This window comes from Microtus ochrogaster, unplaced genomic scaffold, assembly GCF_000317375.1.
Source record: "Microtus ochrogaster isolate Prairie Vole_2 unplaced genomic scaffold, MicOch1.0 UNK77, whole genome shotgun sequence".
NCBI classification, from domain to species: Eukaryota; Metazoa; Chordata; class Mammalia; order Rodentia; family Cricetidae; genus Microtus; species Microtus ochrogaster.
In genome coordinates this window covers 877,200-900,662 of record NW_004949175.1, presented here as the reverse complement: position 1 = coordinate 900,662, position 23,463 = coordinate 877,200, and the positions used below count along the sequence as shown (strand labels likewise).

The 23,463-nt window shown below is 40.8% G+C and overlaps 1 protein-coding gene across 1 annotated transcript in view; it reads left to right on the top strand.

Annotated features, from left to right (window-relative positions):
- Prkdc (protein kinase, DNA-activated, catalytic subunit) overlaps positions 1-23,463 on the top strand; it is a 174,764-nt gene that overhangs the window by 92,033 nt on the left and 59,268 nt on the right. The window contains exons 48-60 of the mRNA XM_013354879.2: positions 316-456; positions 2,012-2,163; positions 2,907-3,038; positions 4,746-4,857; positions 7,345-7,469; positions 7,557-7,706; positions 10,541-10,714; positions 11,861-11,959; positions 13,083-13,290; positions 15,584-15,773; positions 16,875-17,090; positions 20,741-20,853; positions 23,158-23,289. Coding sequence (XP_013210333.1) covers positions 316-456; positions 2,012-2,163; positions 2,907-3,038; positions 4,746-4,857; positions 7,345-7,469; positions 7,557-7,706; positions 10,541-10,714; positions 11,861-11,959; positions 13,083-13,290; positions 15,584-15,773; positions 16,875-17,090; positions 20,741-20,853; positions 23,158-23,289 — 1,944 coding nt within the window. The remainder of the gene's footprint in view (positions 1-315; positions 457-2,011; positions 2,164-2,906; positions 3,039-4,745; positions 4,858-7,344; positions 7,470-7,556; positions 7,707-10,540; positions 10,715-11,860; positions 11,960-13,082; positions 13,291-15,583; positions 15,774-16,874; positions 17,091-20,740; positions 20,854-23,157; positions 23,290-23,463) is intronic.

The following is a 23,463-nucleotide window of genomic DNA, read 5'->3' as shown; positions in this document are numbered from 1 at the left end:
GTACTTGTGCCTTCTGGTTTTCATAACTTTATTTCTTATATTTTTACACATGTGTATTAAATAATTTTCTATAGCTACATATTACTCAGGACAGAGTTGTTAAATTTTAAATAATGAGATACATTGTAAATCTATGTCTATTGAATATTTAGGTGTCCTTGAGCTGATTCAATGTAAATCAAATCGTACTGAGTTTGGTAAATGGAAGATTTCTATGAAGTCATAAATTGTCAGCTGATGAAGAACATATCTGTGTGTTAATACTTTAGTCTTGAGAGCAGTTACCTATATTTGGCATTTAAATTTTCTCTGTAGGTCTTTCGCCCTTATGCAAAGCACTGGCTCAGCCCCTTGCTACAGCTGGCTGTTTCCCCGAACAATGGAGAAGGAATTCACTACATGGTGGTGGAAATAGTAGCTACTGTTCTCTCTTGGACAGGCTTGGCTACACCTACAGTAAGTAGCTATGCTACTGCTTCTCTTAAGTAGTAATATATCATTCTTTTTCTGATGCCCTACATTGGGGGTTTCAGGTGCGTTAATGTCCCTGTGACATGATGTTGCTGTTTTAGCTCTAGTTGCATGGCTATAATGCACCTATCTCCATTGTAGCACTGCTTACTTTTTTATCTTCTAGCTACCTTGGTAATCCCTTTGTCCTTGCCTTTCTTACTATAAACTGTTAGGTGTTGTTTTGTTTATTGTTTTTATTTGCTAGGAGACTGGAACCTGGGTGACAGAACTGTTGAGATTGTCTCTATAATTGAGAGCATCTTCTGTCTTCAGGTCCCTGGATTTGGGGACACTTACATGATATTTTATTCACTCTCAGTGTTAGCTGCTATCCAGGAAATTGTTGTGAGTGACTGCCAAGGAACTGCTATTGCCTCTTAGAGCAGATGGTTTGGACCCTTGTAGGTGGGTGTGGTGGAGCTTTGTATACTCATTTGGAAGCATGAACATGGGTAGTGTACAAAGGTGTGCATAAGTTTATCACATGCAACATCTTTAATAGACACTTGGGTAGCTTTTTCATATCTTAGTGTCTGGATGTCCCTATTTTGTTTATTACACAATAAACTAAATCTAGATTTTTTGGTGTTACATGATAAAACAGTTAATAGCGTGAAAAAAATGGGGTACCTAATTAGCTTACGAGCCATCAGAAAGACCATCACGAGCTCAACTACACTTGAGAAAGTGGAATTGCCAGTCGTTGGCATAGCAACAGAAGTGAAAAAGGAAGTGGTAGTGCTGCTTTTGGTAACTTCCTGTGATGAAGGGCAGCAGAGCACTGGGATAGAAGACCAGCAGGTATCAGGTGGCCCAGTGATGAAAGACCCAGAGAGAAGGGCTCTTGCAGCTTCATTGAATCTGAGGTGGAGACAGTGAGGTATGAAAAGGGCTAAGAGCCAAAGTGCAGTGGGTACTGGGAGAAAGCAGCTTTAATGATTCCATTCCCGCCTTATATCAGGACTCAGCAGGACCTGGACAGGACTGTTGTTGGGGTCTCAGATGGAGACTGGGAGTGAATCTCTGCACAAAAAATTTGAAGAACATGGCCAACCAGGGCCCGAGCCCTGATTGTAGCTTCCTCTCTGGGGGCACAGTGCATTGACTGTGCACACATCAGAGCAGCCAGTTTCTCCCACCTACCTACCCAAAAAAGGGTATTGTCTGTGGTCAGCAGTGAAAAACCACATAGGGTTTAACCAGAAACTAGGTTCCTAAATAGAATGTGAGGTCTCTTTTAGAATTGGGTATTTGGGTTACTTCCAAGGCCAGGCATGATGGTGCAGGCTTACAGTTCCACGACTTCGGAGGTACTGGTAGGAGGTTCAGTAGTTCAAGGGTGGCATCGGCTATTTAGTTCAAATAAATATTTATTTATTTGAAGCGAGTCTGTGCTATGTGGAAACCTGTTTCAAAACAACAACGGCAATGGGGGTGGGGTGAGATATTCTTCCAGAATAGAATATTATTTGTCTTACAAAATTTCAATGTTTTTCAGGGGGTCTCTAAAGATGAAGTGTTAGCAAATCGATTGCTTCATTTTCTAATGAAACATGTCTTCCATCCCAAAAGAGCCGTGTTCAGACACAACCTTGAAATTATTAAAACCGTTGTTGAATGCTGGAAGGCGTGTCTTTCCATCCCTTACAGGTACACATTCGCTATTTCTTAGAAAAAGGTCAAAGTGCAGCAAGTTTTAAATGGTAACTACAATGAAGTATAATTTTGTGAATTAACAGGAATATAATTATAAAGGATGGTCAAAACCAAAAATAATTTTAGTAATAATTTGAAATAAAGTCCATTTACGAAGTAAATTTTGCTACTGATAAAACCACATCCCCAAAGTTTGAGACCAGAAGCATTTCAGGGTGCTCAGTGGCTCCCCACCCAGCTCTTCAGCCCTCTCCTCACTTTGCCTCCTCACTTGGCAACTGAAGTATTCTGCCCTGCAGCACCCCAGCCAGGGGTACCTCACAGTCTTTGCTGGATGACTTGTAGCCTTCCTAGCCTGAGGTGAACTAAAACTTTTAAAAAGTTACTATTGCCAGGCGATGGTGGCGCACGCTTTTAATCCCAGCACTCGGGAGGCAGAGGCAGGTGGATCTCTGTGAGTTCGAGACCAGCCTGGTCTACAGAGCTAGTTCCAGGACAGGCTCCAAAGCCACAGAGAAACCCTGTCTCGAAAATCCAAAAAAAAAAAAAAGTTACTATTAGCTGACAGGGTTGGGACAAGTAATCAGAATAGCCAAGAACTAACAAGTGGGTATCAACAAGCAGGGCTCTTGGAAGTAGGAAAGGGCCAAGTGTTCCTTGTATTATTTAGCTGAAAATTTGCTCTATCTTCCTGTTTCTCATTCATTATGTGTTTTCTCCCTTGTGCTGTGTTACAGATTAATATTTGAAAATTTTTCACATAAGGACCCTAATTCTAAAGACAATTCTGTAGGAATTCAATTATTGGGCATTGTAATAGCTAATGACTTGCCTCCCTACGACCCGAAGTGTGACATACCGAGTACCAAGTAAGTACATGCTTTCTACTTGGTTCTTTTATAAAGTCTTTGGATATAATTTTCAAACATAGTATTGATACCTTTAAGAACCAGACACAAATACTTGTACCTAAAATTATAAGGTTGGATTTATAAGCCATTTGGGAGAAGAAATATATCTGGAGTGAAGGAGGAATGTAGGTTATAAAAAAATTAATTTAATTAATTAATTAATTAATCACAGAGACTCAAAGATAAAGGTGCTCGCTACCAAGCTTGATGGTTTCCATTTGATCCCTGGGATGCGCTGATGGAAGGAGAGAACCAAGTCTCCCAAGCTATTCCATGAACTCCACACATATACTGTGTAATAAATAAGTGTAATAGAAAATCTTTAATTAATCTGATTTTCTGTATATAGCTTTAAGCAGAAGTTGTTAAGTACTTTCTTTTTCTTACTTTTTTTCCTTTTGTGCTTGTGGAGGATGCCTGCGTGTATGAGAGGGCTCCTACCCATGAATGCAGATGCAGAGGCCAGCAAAAGGCATCAGTTGGCTTTCTTTAGTACTTTCTGCTTTATTCCCTTTCATCTGTGTTGGATGGCCAGCCAGCTCCTGGGATATGTTTGTGGGGGTGCTCAGGTCCCCATGTTTACACAATAAATTGTATTACCCAGTGATCTATCTCCCCTGCCCTCTTCTTTTTGAAACTGGCATTTTAAACATTGACTGTTGTAAGTACTGTGGGCTCTATAAGAGGATTTGAACTGTTTTGACTTTGAAGGGGAACCCCTATACTGGCAGCTCTCTTCCTGGGCTCTAGCCTCAATTTCCCCTGTCCTGATGGCAGTCACATATTCAAGTAGGATGGCCTTGAAAGAAGCTATAGAGATATAGTTTAGAACAGGACAAAAGGTATTGGCCATTTTTTTTTAAAGTCAGGATCTCACTACATAGCTCTGGAACTTGGTCTGCAGTCCAGGCTCTCATCAAACTCAGAGAGCCACCTGCCTCTGTCTCCCAAGTTCTGGGATTAAAGGTGTGCACCACAATGCTGGCTTCTTGCCCTGCTCTTTAAGGTTTTTGAAGTTGATGTCTCTATGATGCTCTGTAGGTTTGGCCCTGCACTCCTGGATCTCTCACCTCTATGGGGAGACAGGGCAATTTCAGTTCTGGTTGGTTCCTATTGGTGGTTCATATATCGCTGCTGTTGCTATAGTGTGGGTTCAGAGCTAAGGCAGCCAGTAGCTCAGCATAGACTAAAAAAAAACTCTGGTTTTCAAATGTGAGCTTTTGGAGCCCTGTTTTTATCACCTGTTTTTTTTATCATCTTTATTACCACAAAGAGCCTGTAAAGACCAAGAGTTAATGTGTCACTACCTGCACAGAGCATCACCCTTCTCTTTTTCAACATTGTGTTGTCGGTAGGCGTCCTTGACAGGGAATCCTAGTCTTAGATACTCCCTTCTTTATCTCCTGTGGCTTTCTCTGGTGTCTAGCAGAGGGCTATCCTCTCATTGGTGACCAGAGATTGACAGTAGACTTTCATGGTTATGATGACAGAGCCCATAAATCTATATTCATGCACATTTAAATCTATATTCAAGAAAATTGCATCATATTTTATATTTATATTTTCTCAATTTGCCTATGAATATAACAGGAAGAGAATTGTTTCATTTTTGTGTCAAGCATTCTAATAAATTGTTTTTATGCTTGTTTTCTGTGTTTATTATAGATATTTTGAAGCTTTGGTCAATAACATGTCCTTTGTGAAGTATAAAGAGGTTTATGCAGCTGCAGCAGAGGTTCTAGGACTGATTCTTCAACATGTTACTGAGAAGAAACACGTGAGTGCTGCAGTGTGCTTCTGATTTTGATTACCCCGTGTCCTCCTTGAGACAGACGGACACTGTGCACATCCTGTGTTTCCATAGCACTTGTGGGCTGCTGCGTAGGGACTGAGGCGTGCCTGAGTGCATGAAGCCCTGCCCTCCCTCCAGCACGAAAGCCAGCAAGCAGTGGGGAGTTCTCACTGCTGTGTTCAGGTTGGCTAACTAGGCAGCCGCTACCCCCAGGTTGTCCTCTTGGCTCACTTCTTTCTTGCCGCTTGGCATTTTCTTAGCTCCTTTTCTCTGTTCTGGTGGTCTCTTTGTATACAGCCCTGAGTACCTCATCTAGCCTCATAGCATTGGAAACAATCTCTGTCCCAAATTTGTATCTCCACTCCAGTTTCCTCTCCTGAAGGGAAAAATAGGGTGGAGGTGCCGTGGGTGCTGCCAGGATGGACGAGGACAGACTTCATGATGCTAACAGCCTGGAGTAGTCAGGAAGGGACCAAACAGCAAATTGGACCCTTCCCCATTTCCCTGACTATAAAATTATTTGAATTTAAATTAAAGTTATTTCAAGAAAACAATCCCTGAGGAAAATGGAGCTTCATGTTTTTATTTTGGACAGCCCACACACCCCCTTTTCATTCTTTATTTAACTTTTATTACCTTACTTTTTAACAAGTTCACATATGTGTGCCTTTTATACTCACAACTCTTACTACCTGTCTCCAGCCTTCCCACAGATATTGCCCCATGCTCTTGTCTAGTCATTTTGTTTGTGACTCACTGACAGCACCATTTGTGCAATCTCTGCTTTAGATCTATCTGCTGGGCTTAGTCGAAGGTACACAACTAATGACAGTGATTCTCCATTCCCAAAATCTTATCAGTAGTTCAGTAGTAAAGTTCAGAGGTAAAGTGTGGGGCCCGGAGTTCTTCCTTGACTGTTGTTAATAGGGCTAGTCTTAGCCCAGTGCAGGTAAGTTTCGTTTATCCGAGGTAATGATTACAGTAGTTATGAGTCTAGGGAATGGCGTTTCCTAGCCTCTCACCCTATCTTCCAGCTCTTACATACTTCCTACAACCCTTTCCTACTGTTCCCTGAGCCTTAGAAAGGAGTGGTGCAAGTGACTTGTTGAGGGCTAGGTCTACATCCATTGCTTATTTCCTGCACATTGGGAAGCCATGTCTTAGTATTCATCACTGTCCATTGTAAAATTAAGAAAGTGTTAGGACATGATTGTGATGTCCCTGAATTTAGGCTTGAATATGTGATGTTCTTTATCTTTACCACATATTAGCAAGTCACAGTGGAGTCCGAGCTTTATTTTCTCATTACTCAGATTTCTGCCTAATACATACTTTGTCTTGCATTATTTTCTGAACTAAATTTAGTATAAATTTACTGTTAGAATCTGAAAAATAAATTGAAACCTAAGTAGAGTGGCTCCTGTTCTCCACCAAGCTCTCAGCACCTCTATGTTCTCTCTTACCCAAAGTGTACCTGTCCTGTATTCTGTTTGCCTGATATGTCCTGTTCTTTCTTTACTTTCTAAACTGAACATTTTATCCTGTCACCAGATTAAATACTTTTAGTGAATTTAATTTAATATAAGTAATATTACATTTTACAGGCAGCACTCCATGTTGATCTGTAGTCTCAGCCCTAACATACACTGTATGTATGTATCTGTTAGCAGTGAAATAATTAAAATAGTCTACATGACATTTAAAATCATGGAAATTTATGGTTAAGTATTTCCTCTGCACATAACTTTTAAATAGTCTCAGTTAGCAGTAAGTTTGTGTTGAAAAACTATCCATTTAAAGGATTTTCCATATTTGTGGGGAGACACAACTGAAATGAGTATTTTCATGACTACCAACAAGTCTTCCATGAGTACATCATCCATACTGAGTATCTGCTTTTGGAGACTTACAAGTTGATTCTGTACCCTAGAGACTCAGCAGGAAACAGGTCGGCCACATCTCTGCTATGAGAGAGCTAGAATTTGGGACAGAAAACCAACAGTTTACAAATGAATATTTAAAAGTAGTAATGAATGATAAAGAGAGAGAGTGATACATGCAGAAAGACCATGGAAGGGTCTGTTGAACGAGAGTTGCTAGAACTCAATAGGTTTATTTGACCAAGGTACCTAAAAAAATGTGTATTGCACTGTATTTGATAAACATTAAACTAAAACTACTTGTATCCTCTCAGAAGACTTACTTTCTATGTCAGAAGGAAACACAGTGCCCAAGCTGTGGCCTTGCTCACTCACTGCAGTCAAGGCGTGGGAACCCTGTGGCTGTCCAGTGGTAATGCAAACCAGCGGCTCTTCCTTGCACTCAGTTTCATCACTTGAGTGTGAACCTTGGTGAAGATCAGAATATTGGACATCTTCTTGGGTTGACTTAAATAATTAAAATACATTTAGATTTCAGCGCTTAACATAATGTTCCACTTTGGTGTGTTTGAAAAGAAACTTTATTTTTCAGGTGATAGCAGAGTCAATATATGAACTGGTTGTCAAACAACTAAAGCAACATCAAAATACTATGGAAGACAAATTTATTGTGTGCTTAAACAAAATAGTGAAGGGCTTCCCTCCTCTTGCTGACAGGTAGGGACAATGCAGGAGGTGAACCAATGAGTAGGGGCTGAGGGAGAGTGTCGGGGCCATCTTCTCATGAATCCTCTTACTTACCAGTTTCTTGAATGCTGTGTTCTTTCTACTGCCAAAATTTCACGGAGTGATGAAGACACTTTGCCTGGAGGTTGTGCTTTATCGTGCAGAGATGACTACCGGCTTGTACTTACAGCTAAAGAGTAAGGACTTTTTCCAAGTCATGAAACATAGGTAAGGTAACATGAGGCCTCACTGCCCAGAGGATAGCCTGGTCACAAAATGTCCGATTGCCCATGTATCTCCTTAAACTAGGAACCACTTGTGGGTGGCTGTTCAAGAGAAGCATATTTGTAAAAGAGATGAAAGTATAGGAGTGATATGTGAGCCTACCACAGCCGCTCTGTTTCTGGAGCCTTGGGTAGCCATGTCCAGTCCCACCCTTGCATATGTCTTCCACAAATGAAGAGCACTGCTGTACTGTAGTGCCTCAGGCTCACTTGAGATTTGCACATGACATTTCCGTCCTATACCTATTTTATGGGCAAGAGCCTTCTTATGCTAAAATCGTTCACTTCTCTTCAAAGATGCCATAGAGTAGACAGTAATTTTAAAATAAAACAGTTGGTCCCTTATTTCTGTCCTCTTACATTCGTGATCTGTGTGTATGTACTTTCACAGTGATAAGGTACTGGTAAGTGTGTAATGTTCTGATAACAAAGATTAAATGTCCTTATGTTCTGCTCTCTTCCAGTACGTACTCAAAGCTGACTTCGTTAAGGAATATGAGACCCTCAGATAAGGAAAGACACTTGCTTATTTAGGACTTAGGGCACACTTACATTACTGTCTGATGTACTAGGTAGCACCTGAAATTGCTTTTGAACTGAATCCTTCATATTTTTAGCTTATTTTGTCTGCCACCATTTGTCTCTTTAAATGAACTTTATTTTGAAATAATAATCTTATAGTTGCAAAAAAGTTAAAAGATACCATTTAAAATTCCCATATATCCTTTCATCTCTTCTTTTACATGATTGTTAAAATTAAGAAATTGACATTACTATCAAATATACTAGAAGATTCAGTAGGCTTTAGCCATAAAGTTATTTGACCCTGGATTGTGTGGGGGGAGGTATGGTGTGTGTGTGTGTTGTTTTGAATTATTGCTTCAAGCTTGCCATTCGTTATTAGTCACTTCATATTTTCAAATTTCTACATTTTCGTCTTCCTTAGGTGTATGCACCTGGAACTCACCAGTTTCTTCCTGATTGGCTATTTTGGCAGGGGGCGGGGTGTTCCATTGTAAATAGTAGTCTTTTATGATTCCATTTTAAAATAATTTTTTATTTATTCTTTGACAATTTTACACATACAATTTTATACTTGTCATGCCTTTTGATAAGAATCATTCCCAGTTCTCTGCTGTTCCCTTCTCACTGCCAATAGAACCCTTCTTCCTAACACCTTTCCCTGCTCTGACTTTTATACCTCTCCCCCACACTTTCTCTCTCTAGTCCATTGAGTTTAACTTGTACCTTCATAAATGTAGAGTTATTTACTGGATCACGGGCAACATACTAGTGGCTACACCGCTGAAGAAAAACAACTCACCGTCCCCCAGCAACTATAAACTACCAATAGCTTCTCAGCTAGGAGTGGACTGTCATGAGCTCCCATCACATGCTGGTGGTAGAATGTTAAAAGGTTCAGTCCTGGGCAGATGCTTCAGTGAGTACATGTGTGCAGTGGCCAGCTTGTGTCCTGAAGACAGCACTTCACAGTATTCTTAGGTTCTTACCATTCTTTCTACTCTGGATCAGTGATGTTCCCTGAGACTTCTGGGGCTGGGTGGCTTAAATAGCTATCTTATTAGGACTGAACAATCAATAGTCACTTCTCAGCACCTTGTCCATTTGTGACCATTATGCACTTATAAAAAGAAACTTTTCTGGCCAAGGTTGAGGGCATCACTAATCTATGGGTACAAACATAAATACTTAGAAGGGTGTGTATTATTTAGCAAAACAACAGTAGTAAGTTTTACCCTCTAGGGCCTATGACCTCCCTAGCCATGAGCTTTCTACAAGGTTTATAGTACAGGCTTGAATTTCTTTTTATGGATCAAGCCTCAGACTAATCCGAAAGCCGTTGGTAACCCCCGTAGCATTCATTACCACTGTTGTACCAGTGGGCACATCTTGCGTGTGGGGTCTACTACTAGGTAGAACCAGGGATGACTTTTCTTCTTCAGTGGCCTGGGTAACATAGCACCTTCCAGAACTATGAAAGCTAGCCAGCAGGGAGGAAGTTTTCAAGTCAGTTCCAGTTTTTATTTCTCTATGTCCTGCAATCACACTGTATGATGCTTCAGCAGTAGGGTCTTATCATCTAGTTCTAATGGTCAACTAAGTATAATAGCAACAACCTGCATTATTCTGAGGTTCTCTGGCTCTTTCTTGACCATAACACATAGAGAGGTAGCCTATGCCTGACTTTTGGATTTTCATTTAATAACCCATAGCTTGTGTCATCAGTATTGTCCCCGAGTGCTGGGATTAAAGGTGTGCACCACCACCACCTGGCAATTAGCTTGCAAAGTAATAAGTTTCTATAAGGCTCTCTGTATCTCCTTTGTTATGGGTAATATCCCCAAACTTTCTTCAGCCCATCCTCTCATCCCAATCCCCGTTTTCCTTCTTTCCCTTATCCTTACCCATGTTTTATCTACTTTGCATGTCACAAGTGTTTTTTCTGTCTACTCCCCACTTAGCTCCTCTTCCCCTTTCCTGTCTAATGGGTCCTTTCTAGCTTCCTGACTTCTGTAGACACTACAGATTAAACACATAAATCTCCAGTTTTGAAGCTAGGCTCCAATTACTAGGAACATGGAGCAGTTGTCTCTCTGGGTCTGAATTACTGCTTTCACTGATAGACTTTAAATGTACTACTATGAATTATAAGGAGTTTTGAAACTTTAGGAAAGAAGAAAATATTGCTTGTCATACTTTGTAAGTATGATAATAAATATCATTAAATTTATGTGTTATCAAAAATCTTTCTTATAGAGATGATGAAAGACAAAAGGTGTGTTTGGATATAGTTTATAAGATGATGGCAAAATTAAAACCAGTAGAACTTCGAGAACTTCTGCATCCTGTTGTGGAATTTGTTTCCCATCCTTCTCCAACGTGTAGAGAGCAAATGTATAATATTCTTATGTGGATTCATGACAATTACAGGTTAGCCTTCATTGTTTTATATCACTTTTATAAAAAAATCTATGTATGATATGTGTGAATGTGTGTGCATTACAAACGTGCCTCTGCACACACAGGAATCAGAGGACAGTCTCAGGTTTTGGTCCTCCCCTTCCACTTGTTTCAGACACTGTCTGTATTTTGTACACATGACTGTGTAGAGCAGGCTAGCGAGACTCTCGGATCACAGATGTGCACTACTTCCCCAGCTTTGCTAGGGGTTTGAACTCAGTTCCATATGCTTGCACAGCAGTTGCTTTACCCACCAAACCGTCTCCCCAGGCCTCTGTTAACTATTTTTGAAGGATTTGTGTGGGTACTTTTTGTGATTTGGAATATAAGAAAACACTTTTAGCAATATGACTAATAGCTGAAACAAGTTTATTTCAATATATTGAATTATCATTTTTGTTTGTTTGTTTTTGGTTTGTTGAGACTGGGTTTCTCTGCGTAGCTTTGAGCCTGTCCTGGAACTCATTCTATAGATCAGGGTGGTCTTAAACTCACAAAAAACTGCCTCTGCCTCCTGAGTGCAGAGATTAAAGGCATGCACCACCACCACCTGACGAATGATCCTTTTTTGCTATTCTTTCATGAATATGTAGGAAATAGAAAGTGAAATTATCAATTGAGTTAGAAATATAGAAGTCGGGCTGGAGAGATAAGAGCCTTGCTGCTTTTCCAGACTTTAATTCTCATTACCCATGACAGGTAGCTCCCACAACTGCCTGTAACTCTAGCTCTAAGATAGCTACTGTTATTGTCTAGTCTCTTCAGGCATTGCATGCATGTGCACATACGTGAATGCACACAGATTAAATCAAGTTTTTTGGATGTTTTTTTTTTTGTTTTTTTTTTTTGTTTTTTTTGTATATGAGTGTCTCTGCCTCCTGAGTGCTGGGATTAAAGGCATACGCCGCCACCACCTTTTAAGAGACATATCCCTCAGGTACCTGCAGAGGTGACAGGCAGGACTCAGCGTACAAAGGTCTGACCTGATCTCTCACCTTTTGCAGTTCTACTGAATTGCCTTGGGTATCGGTCTCATGGAAACCCACCTTTGCTTTAATTCAGACTATGTGATTGGAGCAGAGCAGAATACTGATATTTCGTTATTTTCCCAAACAGAGATCCAGAAAGTCAAATGGATCAAGACTCCAAGGAAATTTTTCACCTGGCCAAGGATGTGCTGATTCAAGGACTGGTTGATGAGAACGTTGGACTCCAGTGTGTGCTTCTTCTGGAATAAATTAGATGAGGATTCGGTTATTACGTTATAGACTAGCTTAAAGTGTTTACTCTGATGCCTTCGTTCTCTCTGCTTCTTGCATTTTCTAATCCTTAGAAAAATGTGTTTTAAATCACATGAAGAATAAGATTTTGAAATTCTGACAGGTTATTTGAAAACAAAACTTGCGAAAAGATGGTTAGGGCAATGTGCTTATGCAGTGAGCTGGTTAAAGATTTTTTTTAAGTTGAAGCAGACTGTAATGACAACTGTTCTGTTTTCTATTTTGCACGTAGAGTTAAAAAAATCATGGTAATATCAAGGCTAAATGAAGTGTTGGGCACCTTAGCATTAGGAAGACACCATATGTTTATTCTATGTGGAGATACAAACAATAACAGTTGTTCTCTGAAGTGCCCTAACTCAGCTGTGTGAACATCTTATCAAATGCCAACCACAGAACAAGGACAGTTGTTACTATGATCTGACATATTACTTACTTTTCATTGGCTTCAATTTTAAATGCACTGAACTTTTAACAGTTTATATTTAAGTTTCATCCGTAGTTGTCTGTTGAAAAGTCCAACATGTTTTGTTTAGTTTTTCTCTTGGGACAATACTAAGGATTGAAATGAGAGCCTTATATGTATCAGGCTAGCAGTGTAATAACTGACCCTTGTTCCCGGTCCTAACTTGATTTTAAGTTTTGAATACATTGTGACAATAATTTTTTGCAGAGAATTGTTTTAACAAAGCAGTAAAGGATTATATGAAATTCACTTTTGATCCTGGGCATCCACCTGAGACTTGTGTGATAGGCAAGGGCTCCACCCCCAAGTGAGCCACAACTACTACTGTTTGTTAAAATGCTTTTGTGTTCCAAAATTGTTAGTGCTATATGCTCATTGCTGTAACTCTCCAAGGGATAGACAGTCATCCAGTGTGTCAGATGTGCAGTTGTTGGAGACATTTGTCCTTCAGAACCTCTGACTATATTGTGATTGTCTTCCCTTTCATCTGAGAGTTGCGTGAATGAAGAGCTGGGAGTTCCCACGTGATACTGTGAGCATTGCATCCTTCCCTTTGCTGGTATCTAAGCCTGTGTTTCTCTTTACTTTTCAGATTAATTATTCGGAATTTCTGGAGCCATGAAACCAGATTACCATCCAATACATTGGACCGATTGTTGGCATTAAATTCTTTATATTCTCCAAAAATAGAAGTTCACTTCTTAAGTTTAGCAACAAATTTTCTGCTTGAAATGACCAGGATAAGCCCAGATTATCTAAACCCAATCTTTGAGCATCCTCTGTCCGAGTGTGAATTTCAGGTGAAGTGCTTGTCATGGTGACTATTGCATGTTTCCCCTGTTGTTAATGAATGTCTTCTAATATGGTTAAACTAACATCGTTAATACTTTGAAATGTGCACATACTCCTTTCTAAGGTACTAGCATGTGCTTCCTTTCCCCTGATGTCATACACCGTTTATCCTCTCAGATTCCACTTGGACCTCCCACCTACCTGGGAGAGATAGGGTTGAAGCATCACCTGATCCAAATACTAACGAAGCATAACCCTGCTTAGCTGTGGCCATAGATCAAGTTCACAGCTTCTTGTGGTAGCTTATTAATGGGTATGGCCTGGTGTGTTCCTTAGTGCTAATTAAATACCCCTTATCTGAAATTGTTGGGACTACAAGTGGTTTGATTTTGTGTTATTTTTGGATTTTGAGATATTTGCATGTCCGATGGTACCTATTTATTTATTTATTCATTCATTCTTTCATTCTTAGAATTTTATAGTATTTACATCATTTAACCTCTTCTCTCTCCTCCCTTCTCACAGGTCCCATCCATACTCCCCAACCCGCACTCCCTCTTTAATTCATGGCCTCTTTCTTTAGCTGTTATTATTATACACACACATTCACATGTGAAAATATATAAATATAACCTACTGAGTCCATTTAATGTTGTTTGTATGCATATGTCTTTAGGGCCGACCATTTGGTATTGGATAACTAACTAGGGGCCTCTTCCTTGGAGACGACTGTTTCTCCCTTATTCAGCAGTTATTCTCTGTAGCTTTTCACCTAAAGGTAGGGTCTTAGGAGATTGCCCCCATCCACATAGGCATGTCACCTAGTATTATCATTGTTCAGGGCTTCTCTACCTTTGGGCAATCATATTGATGAGATCCCATGGGTGCAGCCCCCATCATATTGAGAAGACACAATCCTGAAGCAGAGATCTTGGTCTTTCCAGCCCTTCTTCTTCCGTGTTTCCTGAGAGTTAGGTACAGGTTGCCTTATAGTTGTGTCAGTTGGGATTGGGCATCTTATGGTTAGTTGTCTTCATTCTTGACCATTTGTAACAGTCTCTTTCTGCTGTAGAAAGAAAATTAAAAAGAAAAATGAAGGGTCTTTGATGATGAGTCATAGTGAGATGCCAGGCATAAATAACAAACTTCATTTGTATTTCATTTCTAGCTGATGCACATAGCCTGAAGGTAAAATATAAGTAGTTCTTTGGCACATGGGTGAGCTGAGTGGCAAGACTAGTGATAGTTGTGTTGTGGCACCGTTGGCATTGCTAAGTATGGCATCAGCCCTCTAATGTAGAATATAGGGGTAGAAGAATGGCTTCTCTCTATTGTGATTATTTTTTCCACTTTTTAAGTAAGTGTTTGTTTAGAAAAGGGATCTTCTGGGGACTGGAGAGATATAGCTCAAGCTCAGCGGTTAAGAGCTGTTCTTCCAGAGGACATGGGTTCAATTCCCAGTAGCCACATGATGGCTCACAACCATCTGTAATGAGATCTGGTGCCCTCTTCTGGCCTGCAGGCAGACATGCAGACAAAACAGTGTCTATATAATAAATGTATGCCTCAACACCTGGCTTTAAAAAAAAAAGTTCTTCTGGCCAGGTATGGCAGTACACGCCTTTAATCCCAGCAATTGGAAGGCAGATTTCTGTAAGTTCAGTTCAGCCTTGTCTACAGAGTTAGTTCCAAGACAGGGCTACACAGAGAAACCCTGTCTTGAAAAACCAATAATAATAATAATAATGATAAAGGTGACGCAAAGATTTTCTAGGGACTGTAGATTGTAGATGTAACTGTTGGTAGAGTGTTCGCCTAGCATGTAGGAAGCCTTAGATTCAGTTCACAGCAGCATATGAACTAGGTACCGTGGTGCATATACATGGGAGCTAGAGGCAGGGGGGCAGAAGTTGAAGGTTATTCTTGGTTATATCTAGAGGTCAAAGTCAAAGTATTCTACCTATCCCAAAAATGAAAGAAGGAACCGGGTGGTGGTAGTGCACACTTTGAATTCCAGCACTTGAGAGGCGGGTAGGTCTCTGTGAGTTCGAGGCCAGCCTAGTTTACAGAAGGAGTTTCAGGACAGCCAAGGCTACACAGAGAAACCCCGTTTTCAAAAACCAAAAAAGAAAGGAGGGTTCTTCCTCAGTTGCTTCTCGAAGTGACAGTACGTATCTGCTAATGGTACTGATGAATTTTATCGTTTGTTTTTGTGGGAATTGACCTGAGAGTCTCACTCATGCCAGGTAAACATTTCAGTGTCACTGTGAAAGAAACATTGTCTTTAATTTCTCTTTCTAGGAATATACTATAGAACCTGACTGGCGTTTTCGAAGTACTGTTCTCACTCCAATGTTTATTGAGACCCAGGCTTCTCCAAGTACTCTCCATGCCCAAACCCAGGAAGGGTCCCTCTCAGACCGAAGGCAGAAGCCTGGGCAAGTGCGGGCCACCCAACAGCACTATGATTTCACCCCGACACAAACTACAGGTAACAAGTCACCAGACACCCTGTTGTAAGAACAGAAACTTTCTGTGAGAGAAATGAAGGAATAAGATAAAGTCACAAAGGCCATAAGGAAGATGTGCCAGTCAGAGGGAAAAAGGAGAGAGGTTTTTAGAGTAGTCAGCTCTGCCTAGAGGAAGGGGCCGTTGTTGGGGCCCGGTGGAGGCCATGGAGAAGGACTGAAGTAGTTACGGCGTCTCACTGCTGTCCAAGGAGAGGTTCTGGATGGCGGTCATGGGAACGGACGTACTGCTAGTGAATCATATGTTTAAAAATGGCTGATGGGGTGTTTCTGTATACTTCTTCCACAGTTTTTAAGGGAGAGAAAGACATTATTTTAGAAAAGAATAATAATCTGATTGTAGCTAGACACGCTTATTTTGGTTTGGTTTGACAAATATGCATTGTATCTAAGGCATCTTAAGAGCAGAGTGGCAATAAACCAGATTCATTTACTGATGTCAGTAATTTATTGAACTATTCTTTTCTAGTGGATTAATTCTTTGCTTTGATATGTAAAATATAAATCACAGAGTAAAATAGCTTAATCCTTTTTAAAAGATTTATTTTTATTTTTGTGTTTGAGTGCTTTGCCTCCATGTATGCATGTAGTGCGTACAGTACCTAGTACAAGCAGAGGCTAGAGTTGGGCTAGATCTCCTGACACTGGAGTTACAGTCAGTTGTAAACTCCCATGTGGGTACGGAGAACTGAACCCAGCTCCTCTGCAGGGTCAGCAAGGACTCTTAACCACTGAACCACCTCTCCAGCCCACTTAATCATTTTGTATAAACATTTCAGTGTTTCACATTCTGTTGTTTCTGAAAGTAGAACTAGTGTGAACAATCACTCTAAATTCTTTGACAAGCACTGTAAATGTAAAATGCTGTAACTGATGATTACAGCTGCGGGAGGGTCGTGAGACTCAGGTGGCTGGTCTGCTGTGGGTCATACCCAAGTACGCTTGACCTCAGCCCGGTGGGTGTCACAGGTAATTGCAGAGGTCTGGCACTGCAGGGGTGCCCAGCAGGTTTCTACAGGTGCTGCATGGTAGCATCCTCACTGCTCTGCTCCTATGTGTTGTAGTGGAAAGGAGCTCATTTGATTGGCTGACTGGGAGCAGCATTGACCCACTGGCGGATCACACAGTCTTCCCTTCAGAATCCTCATCTTCCTCCTTGTTGGTTGCCCACAAGAGGAGTGAAACGTCACAGAGAATACACTGGAAGTCAGTAGGACCTGACTTTGGGATGAAAAAACTGGGCCTTCCCGGTGATGAGGTGGATAACCAAGTGAAAAGTGGTAAGTAAAATGCTGGAACATCTTTAAAATGTATCACACACACACACACACCGTGCAGAAGCTTACGCAGAGAGAGCTTATTTCTGACTGTCCACATTTCCTTGAAAGCTGCAAGGAAAATCATTAAAATTCAACTCATTAATCATTGTTTGGACCCTTACCATGTTGGTATTCTTTAAGAAATATTATGTGCGTGACAGATCCATTAGTTAGTGACTTTCTGGAACATAAGGGGCAGGTAAAGCAGTAATTGGGGTACAATTAGTAAGCCCAGTCTCAGGGGTAAGAGTTTAAATCCAGACACAGTGTGGAGCAAGCCTTTGGAAAGACTGGATAGAGGAAGGGTATCTGAGAAGAGCCTGGAAGCTTAGGATGCAAGAAGAGAAATGACAAGAAGGATGAAGATAGAAAGGTAAGTGATATTTTTGTTGAGTGGAAGAGACTCAAAATTAGATCAGCAAGGCTTGTGAAGGGCAGAATCCACGCTGAGGGTCCTGTGTAGTCCAGCTGGATAGATGTCCTGGGAACGTGGAGAGCTGTGGAGGATCCTGTAAAGGAAAGAAGCAGGGTACGCTTTAGGAAACCACCACCTGATGGATGGAGTAGAAGCAGTCATCAGGACTCTGGTCCCCCTAAAGAGACATATGTGAGTACCACATAGTATGAGGAGAATGACAGAGAAAGAAGCACTATCACTTGGGCCTTAAAGTTTGAAGGTGAGTAGGTGAGGGGGCCTGCTTTCAGAGCCCATGGGAACCTAACAGGCAGAAGGTCTGGTAGGCCTGCAGACTCAGCCCTGGAAGTGCTGGGGAGATGATAGTTCTTTACAAGACTCTGAGAACAGTAAGTACCCTGGGGAAATGGGCATGCATTCAGATCATAGAACTAAAGTTAGAAGTAAGCACAGCCAAAACGAGTCAGAAGTATAAAATGAAAACACCAGGTTTTACTCCCAACTACCATTTATAGACATCAGTCTCAAATCTATGACTCATATGCTGTTCTCGAAATCTCCCTTTTTAAAAGAAGATGCCGCCATCTTTTTTGCTACTAACCTGTAGTTTTAGGGTGTGCCAAGAAACTTTCTCTGCATTCCTTCCTCCTTACTTGCTGTTTCTCAGGACTCTTCCTTCTAAGAATGCAGAGCCATTGGTCTTGCTGTAAGGTTGGACTGTCACCCAAAAGGAAGATCTTAACTGTCCTCCAGCACCTTCACATGCCCATCCAAGATGCTTAGATGCCTGCCACTTTCCTGCTACTTTCTCTGACAAACTACTAAAGACAGGTCCGCGTTAGGGCACTTCTGGACTATTTGGTCTCCTTATTGAATGGACCTTAAGCTGAGACTTAAGAGGACAGTTCCTGAAGGTAGTAGCAGTTGTCCATGACTCACTGATCTGCAGGATTTCCTGACTACATTTCTAGATTTAAAATGAGTATGTGTGGTGTAGGTGAAATCTGTGGTCTGCGCAGACATTAAGGAAAGAGGTAAAACTTAATTGGAAACATTTTTTTTTTGTGAATTTTATGTATGGATTTGGAAAAGCTTAGGTCATAGATCTAAAGTAAAATAAAAGCTAATATGTTAAATATATTTGAATCTGCCCTTATATTTTTATAGTTTTAAAATATTCACATACTATGAGAGCAGTTCGTAAAGTATGATGAATTAGCACTTTGTCATCATTAAAAAGAAATGTAGTTTAAAAAATAGAAGTAGTCCTTAGTTTAAGTGTTACTTCACAAATAATAATTCTCTTAAGACTTTTTTCAGTATTAGGTTAGAACCTAACACCTTGACTACATGGTCTATCTCTGCTGGATCCCCAGCCCTGACTTTTACACCTTATTTTATTTTATTTTTTTTTATTATTATTTATTTTTTTTTTTGGTTTTTCGAGACAGGGTTTCTCTGTGGTTTTGGAGCCTGTCCTGGAACTAGCTCTGTAGACCAGGCTGGTCTCAAACTCACAGAGATCCACCTGCCTCTGCCTCCCGAGTGCTGGGATTAAAGGCGTGCGCCACCACCGCCCGGCTATTTTATTTTTTTGTGATGCTGTTGAATAAAGCCTGGAGTCTCACACGTGCTAATCAACCACTTTGAGCTACACTCTCTCCTGTTGTTTATATTTTTATTTGTCTTGATTATTGAGATCAGTTGTATATGCACAGAAACTAAAGAGTCAGACACTTCTCAAAAGCTAAGTAGAAGAAAAAAGCCAGTTTTCCTATCTACAAAGCCAAATCCCAGAGGCAGCCCCCTATAAATAACCCTGTTAGTGTTCAGTAACTCTGAGCAGTGGTTTTATTTTCTTAAGATTTATTTTTATTATTTTTATTTTTGTATATGTGTGTATCGGTGTAAGTCAATGCCATGTGTGTGCAGGTGCCTTCAGAGGCCAGAAGGGGTGTTGGATCTCTTGCAGCTAGAGTTACAGGTTCTCATGCATTCTCATGGATGCTGGGAACTGTACTCAGGTCCTCTGGAAGAGTAGCTGTCTGCAGCCCAGGCAGTGATTTTATAGTGCTGCTTTTCCCGATATCATTCTTCATTGTTTTTTCTGGTTTTTTCTGGTTTCACATGACTGACGTTTGAGGTTTTCTGTTGTCCTTACCCTCCTTATGGCGCATTCATACCTTGTCATGGCCGGAGGTCTCATCCTCTGTGTAATTATGTCTTAGCATCTGTCTCCTCGGTGCTTGATTTTTCCTCTTACTTTGACAAAAAAAAAATCTACTTGTGATTGGGTCGTTTTGTATATGATCATTTTTTTCCCTGAATGCTGATAACTATTTTGGCTTACATGCTTAGATCTTTGAATGTTTATCACCAAATTTCCATGAATTATACTCTTACTGTGTTCCAAAATAAATATTTTTCTTCTTTGAAATATATGTCATTATTACATTTGTGTGTGTGTGTGTGTGTGTGTGTGTGTGTGTGTGTGTGTCTGTATGCATGTGCTTGTGCCTACCCTCAGTGCCATGATTCATGGTAAAAGAACAACTTTAGAAGTCTGTTCTCTGTCATGTGTTTGGGGGCATCAAACTGAGATCATCAGGGTTGGCAACACGCTCCTTTACCAACTGAGTCATCTTGCCAGCCATATTTTGTCTTAAGTTTCTTCCAGGTCTTCCAGCCTCAGTCCTGGCCATTGTCTGGAGAACCTCTCTTTCAGTCTTACCTTTCGTGGCCCTCATTATTCCACCCTGATTGATGACTCTTTAGCGACTACTGAAGAAAGGCAACTCCAAGTTTCCGAGTTGTCCCAGCACTGTTTTCTGGGCTGTCCTTTTCCACCTCACACTTCATACCAGACCTGTGATTGTCCTTGTTTTCCCCCGGGAGGTGCTGGTCACAGCAGACCCCGAGTCTTTGGACTGTGCCACACCGTGTCCTTGGCTTTGTCCACCACTTAATTGGGATTTCCTGGAATAGGTACAACTCTTGTTCCTTATAGGTCAGAATTGCTAGTCTGCCTAGTCTGCTGTTCCTTATGGGTTTGTGTCCTTAACAGATTACTAAATTACAATTTAAAGTAGAGATAAACACACACTTTCACTTTGGGGTATCCTGGGAAAGAGTGGAAGTCAATTGTACATGTTGTTTAATTGGCCATGAGTAGATAAACCTGCTTTATATTCTTCAGGTCCTCACAATCGAGCAGAAATTCTGAGGTTACGCAGAAGATTTTTAAAGGACCAAGAAAACCTCAGTTTGCTCTATGCCAAAAAGGGTCTCATGAAACAAAAACTAGAGAAGGTTTGTATCTTCTTGAATTCAGTGCCTATTTTGCATCTCAGAGAACTAAATAAGGAAATAAATCCTGTCATCCATTGGTCTTCATAATTACAGGAGTAGCACTGCACAAGTCCCTTCTGACATTACTAGGCATAAAGGATATTCATGACATCTGCTAAGAAATGGCACCTTCCTAAATCCTTGTCTGCAAGGTTCCCAGGACCGATAAGACTAACTGACTCCTCTCTGCTCACCACTACTTAGCTTTACCTTCTCTGTGCAGACTGGCTTTGTTTATGGGTAGAAATGCGAGTGCTGGGTCATTGCTCTTACAGCTCTAGCTAATTCTGTTCTTCAGGGACAGATGCACAACCACTGTAACTCAGGACCTGAAAATGTAGTGGGAGTGAGAGGCCATGGGGCCTGGAAAATACTACATGGCTGTTAGGGCTACCAGACAACCCAAAAGCTTCCATGGAGACACAAGAAGAACATGAGTATTTTGGCGGGGAGGGGCATGAGGTCTCATTATATAGACCAGACTAGCCTGGAACCCCAAGGGGTCCACCTGTCTTTGCCTCATAAGTACATGTGCCATCATGCCCAGTGATTTAATTTGTAATATGCAGAAATAATGAACAAACGTGTTTAGTTTATAGCTTAAGTTTTACTTAGAAAGCAGCAATAACCAAATTACCAACAGTTAACATAGATTGTGATTAAAAGACTCCTATTGTTATTATAATTCATTGTAATCCCTTAGCCACTTGACTTCCAGATATAAGTAGGTAGTGTTTGGATGGTTCCTCTGCATATTTATTTATTTATCTATATTTATTTATTATGTATACAACATTCTGCTTCGATGTATGCCCTCACGCCAGAGGAGGGCGCCAAATCTCAGTACAGATTGGTGTGAGCCACCATATGGTTGCTGGGAATTGAACTCAGGACCTCCTGAAGAGCAACCAGTGCTCTTAACCTCTGAGCCATCTCTTCAGCCCCCTCCTCTGCATTTTTAATGGAGATGAAATAAGCAGTTGTTGAGGTTTTCTTTTCATTTTCTCCTTGTCTCTGTAATAGAATTATTGTTTGTTTGCTTGCTTGTTTGAAGACTGCAGTTGAAAATGGGGTATTTTCAGCACCTTCTCTGGCTCCATTGCTTCCTCGGAAAAATAGGTCTGATAAAGCCTGATACCTGCCCGAAGGAAAGGCAGTATCTTGTCATCAGAAGCATGAGAAATCAGAACTGTTGAGTAAAGAATGCAAGAAGTAAGCCAGGATGACAGGTTTAAGGCCCCTGTCTACTATCAAGAAGTTAGTCAGATATGGCAGAACATTGAAGTGTAGATCAACCTGATGTCTGTGAAACAGATACTCAGTGGTGAAGCTGCCAGCCAGTCATTAGACATTAGAAGTCCATGCATTTGTATTTGCATTCATTGAGTAAATGTTTCTGAAGCATGATACTCAGAAATTATAGTGAGTGGCAGCCATGAAGTGATGATTTGTTAATGGAGCTAGGTCCAGTACATGACACACAAAAAGACAAGTAGAGATTGTTAAGTACTCCATCAGAACCAAGCTATGAACACATCTATGGAAAGCGTCTCTGGAGAGACCCCTGAGATTAGAACCGCTGATGAGGGAAAAGTTGAAGGCACACTGAGAGGCGTGCAGGGACGGAGGAGTATACATGTGAGTGAGTCCATCGCTGTGGACCTTCAGACGAGGCTTCCTGTTTGAGGGTTAGAAAGGAGCCTAGCAAGCCGGGCGGTGGTGGCGCACGCCTTTAATCCCAGCACTTGGGAGGCAGAGGCAGGCGGATCTCTGTGAGTTCGAGACCAGCCTGGTCTACAAGAGCTAGTTCCAGGACAGGCTCCAAAACCACAGAGAAACCCTGTCTCGAAAAATCCAAAAAAAAAAAAAAAAGAAAGGAGCCTAGCTCAGATGTATACTTTTGTGCATATTCAGATTCAAATTTTTCAGTTAAACCAAATTTTTCATACTGACCAAACTATAGTATGATTAAATTATTACTTTTATACCAAAGATGTGTTCTGGCAATTTGATTTTGCATACCTGCTTGATCTTCTTTTGTTTGTCTGAGTTTTTGTTTATTTGGTTGATTGGTTTGTTTGTTTGATTGGTTAGATTTTTGGTTTGGTTGGTTGGTTTTGAAGCCGGCTAGCCCAGACTGGCCTCAACCAAGGGTGACTTTGAACCTCCCTATCCTTTTACCTCCTAAGCATGCACTACCACGCTTGGCGTACTTGGTTTTCTTACATGAAATCTGTTTTCACTCTTTGCTTCTGGTGATTGTAGGATATCAAGAGTGAGTTAAAAACGAAGCAGGATGCCCAGGTTGTTCTGTACAGAAGCTATCGTCACGGCGACCTTCCTGACATCCAGATCCAGCACAGCAGTCTCATCACCCCCTTGCAAGCTGTGGCCCAGGTTTGCCCACATACTGCGTTTTATGTTCACGTTAGAAGCTCTATTTGTGGTTTCAGGAGTCTCTACTCTTTCTAGAAAAAATGGTTTAAAAGGAAAGTGTTTCCCTTAAATGGTAGGGTTTTTTTTGTTTGTTTGGTTGGTTTTTTTCTTTTTTTGTTTTTTGTTTTTGTTTTG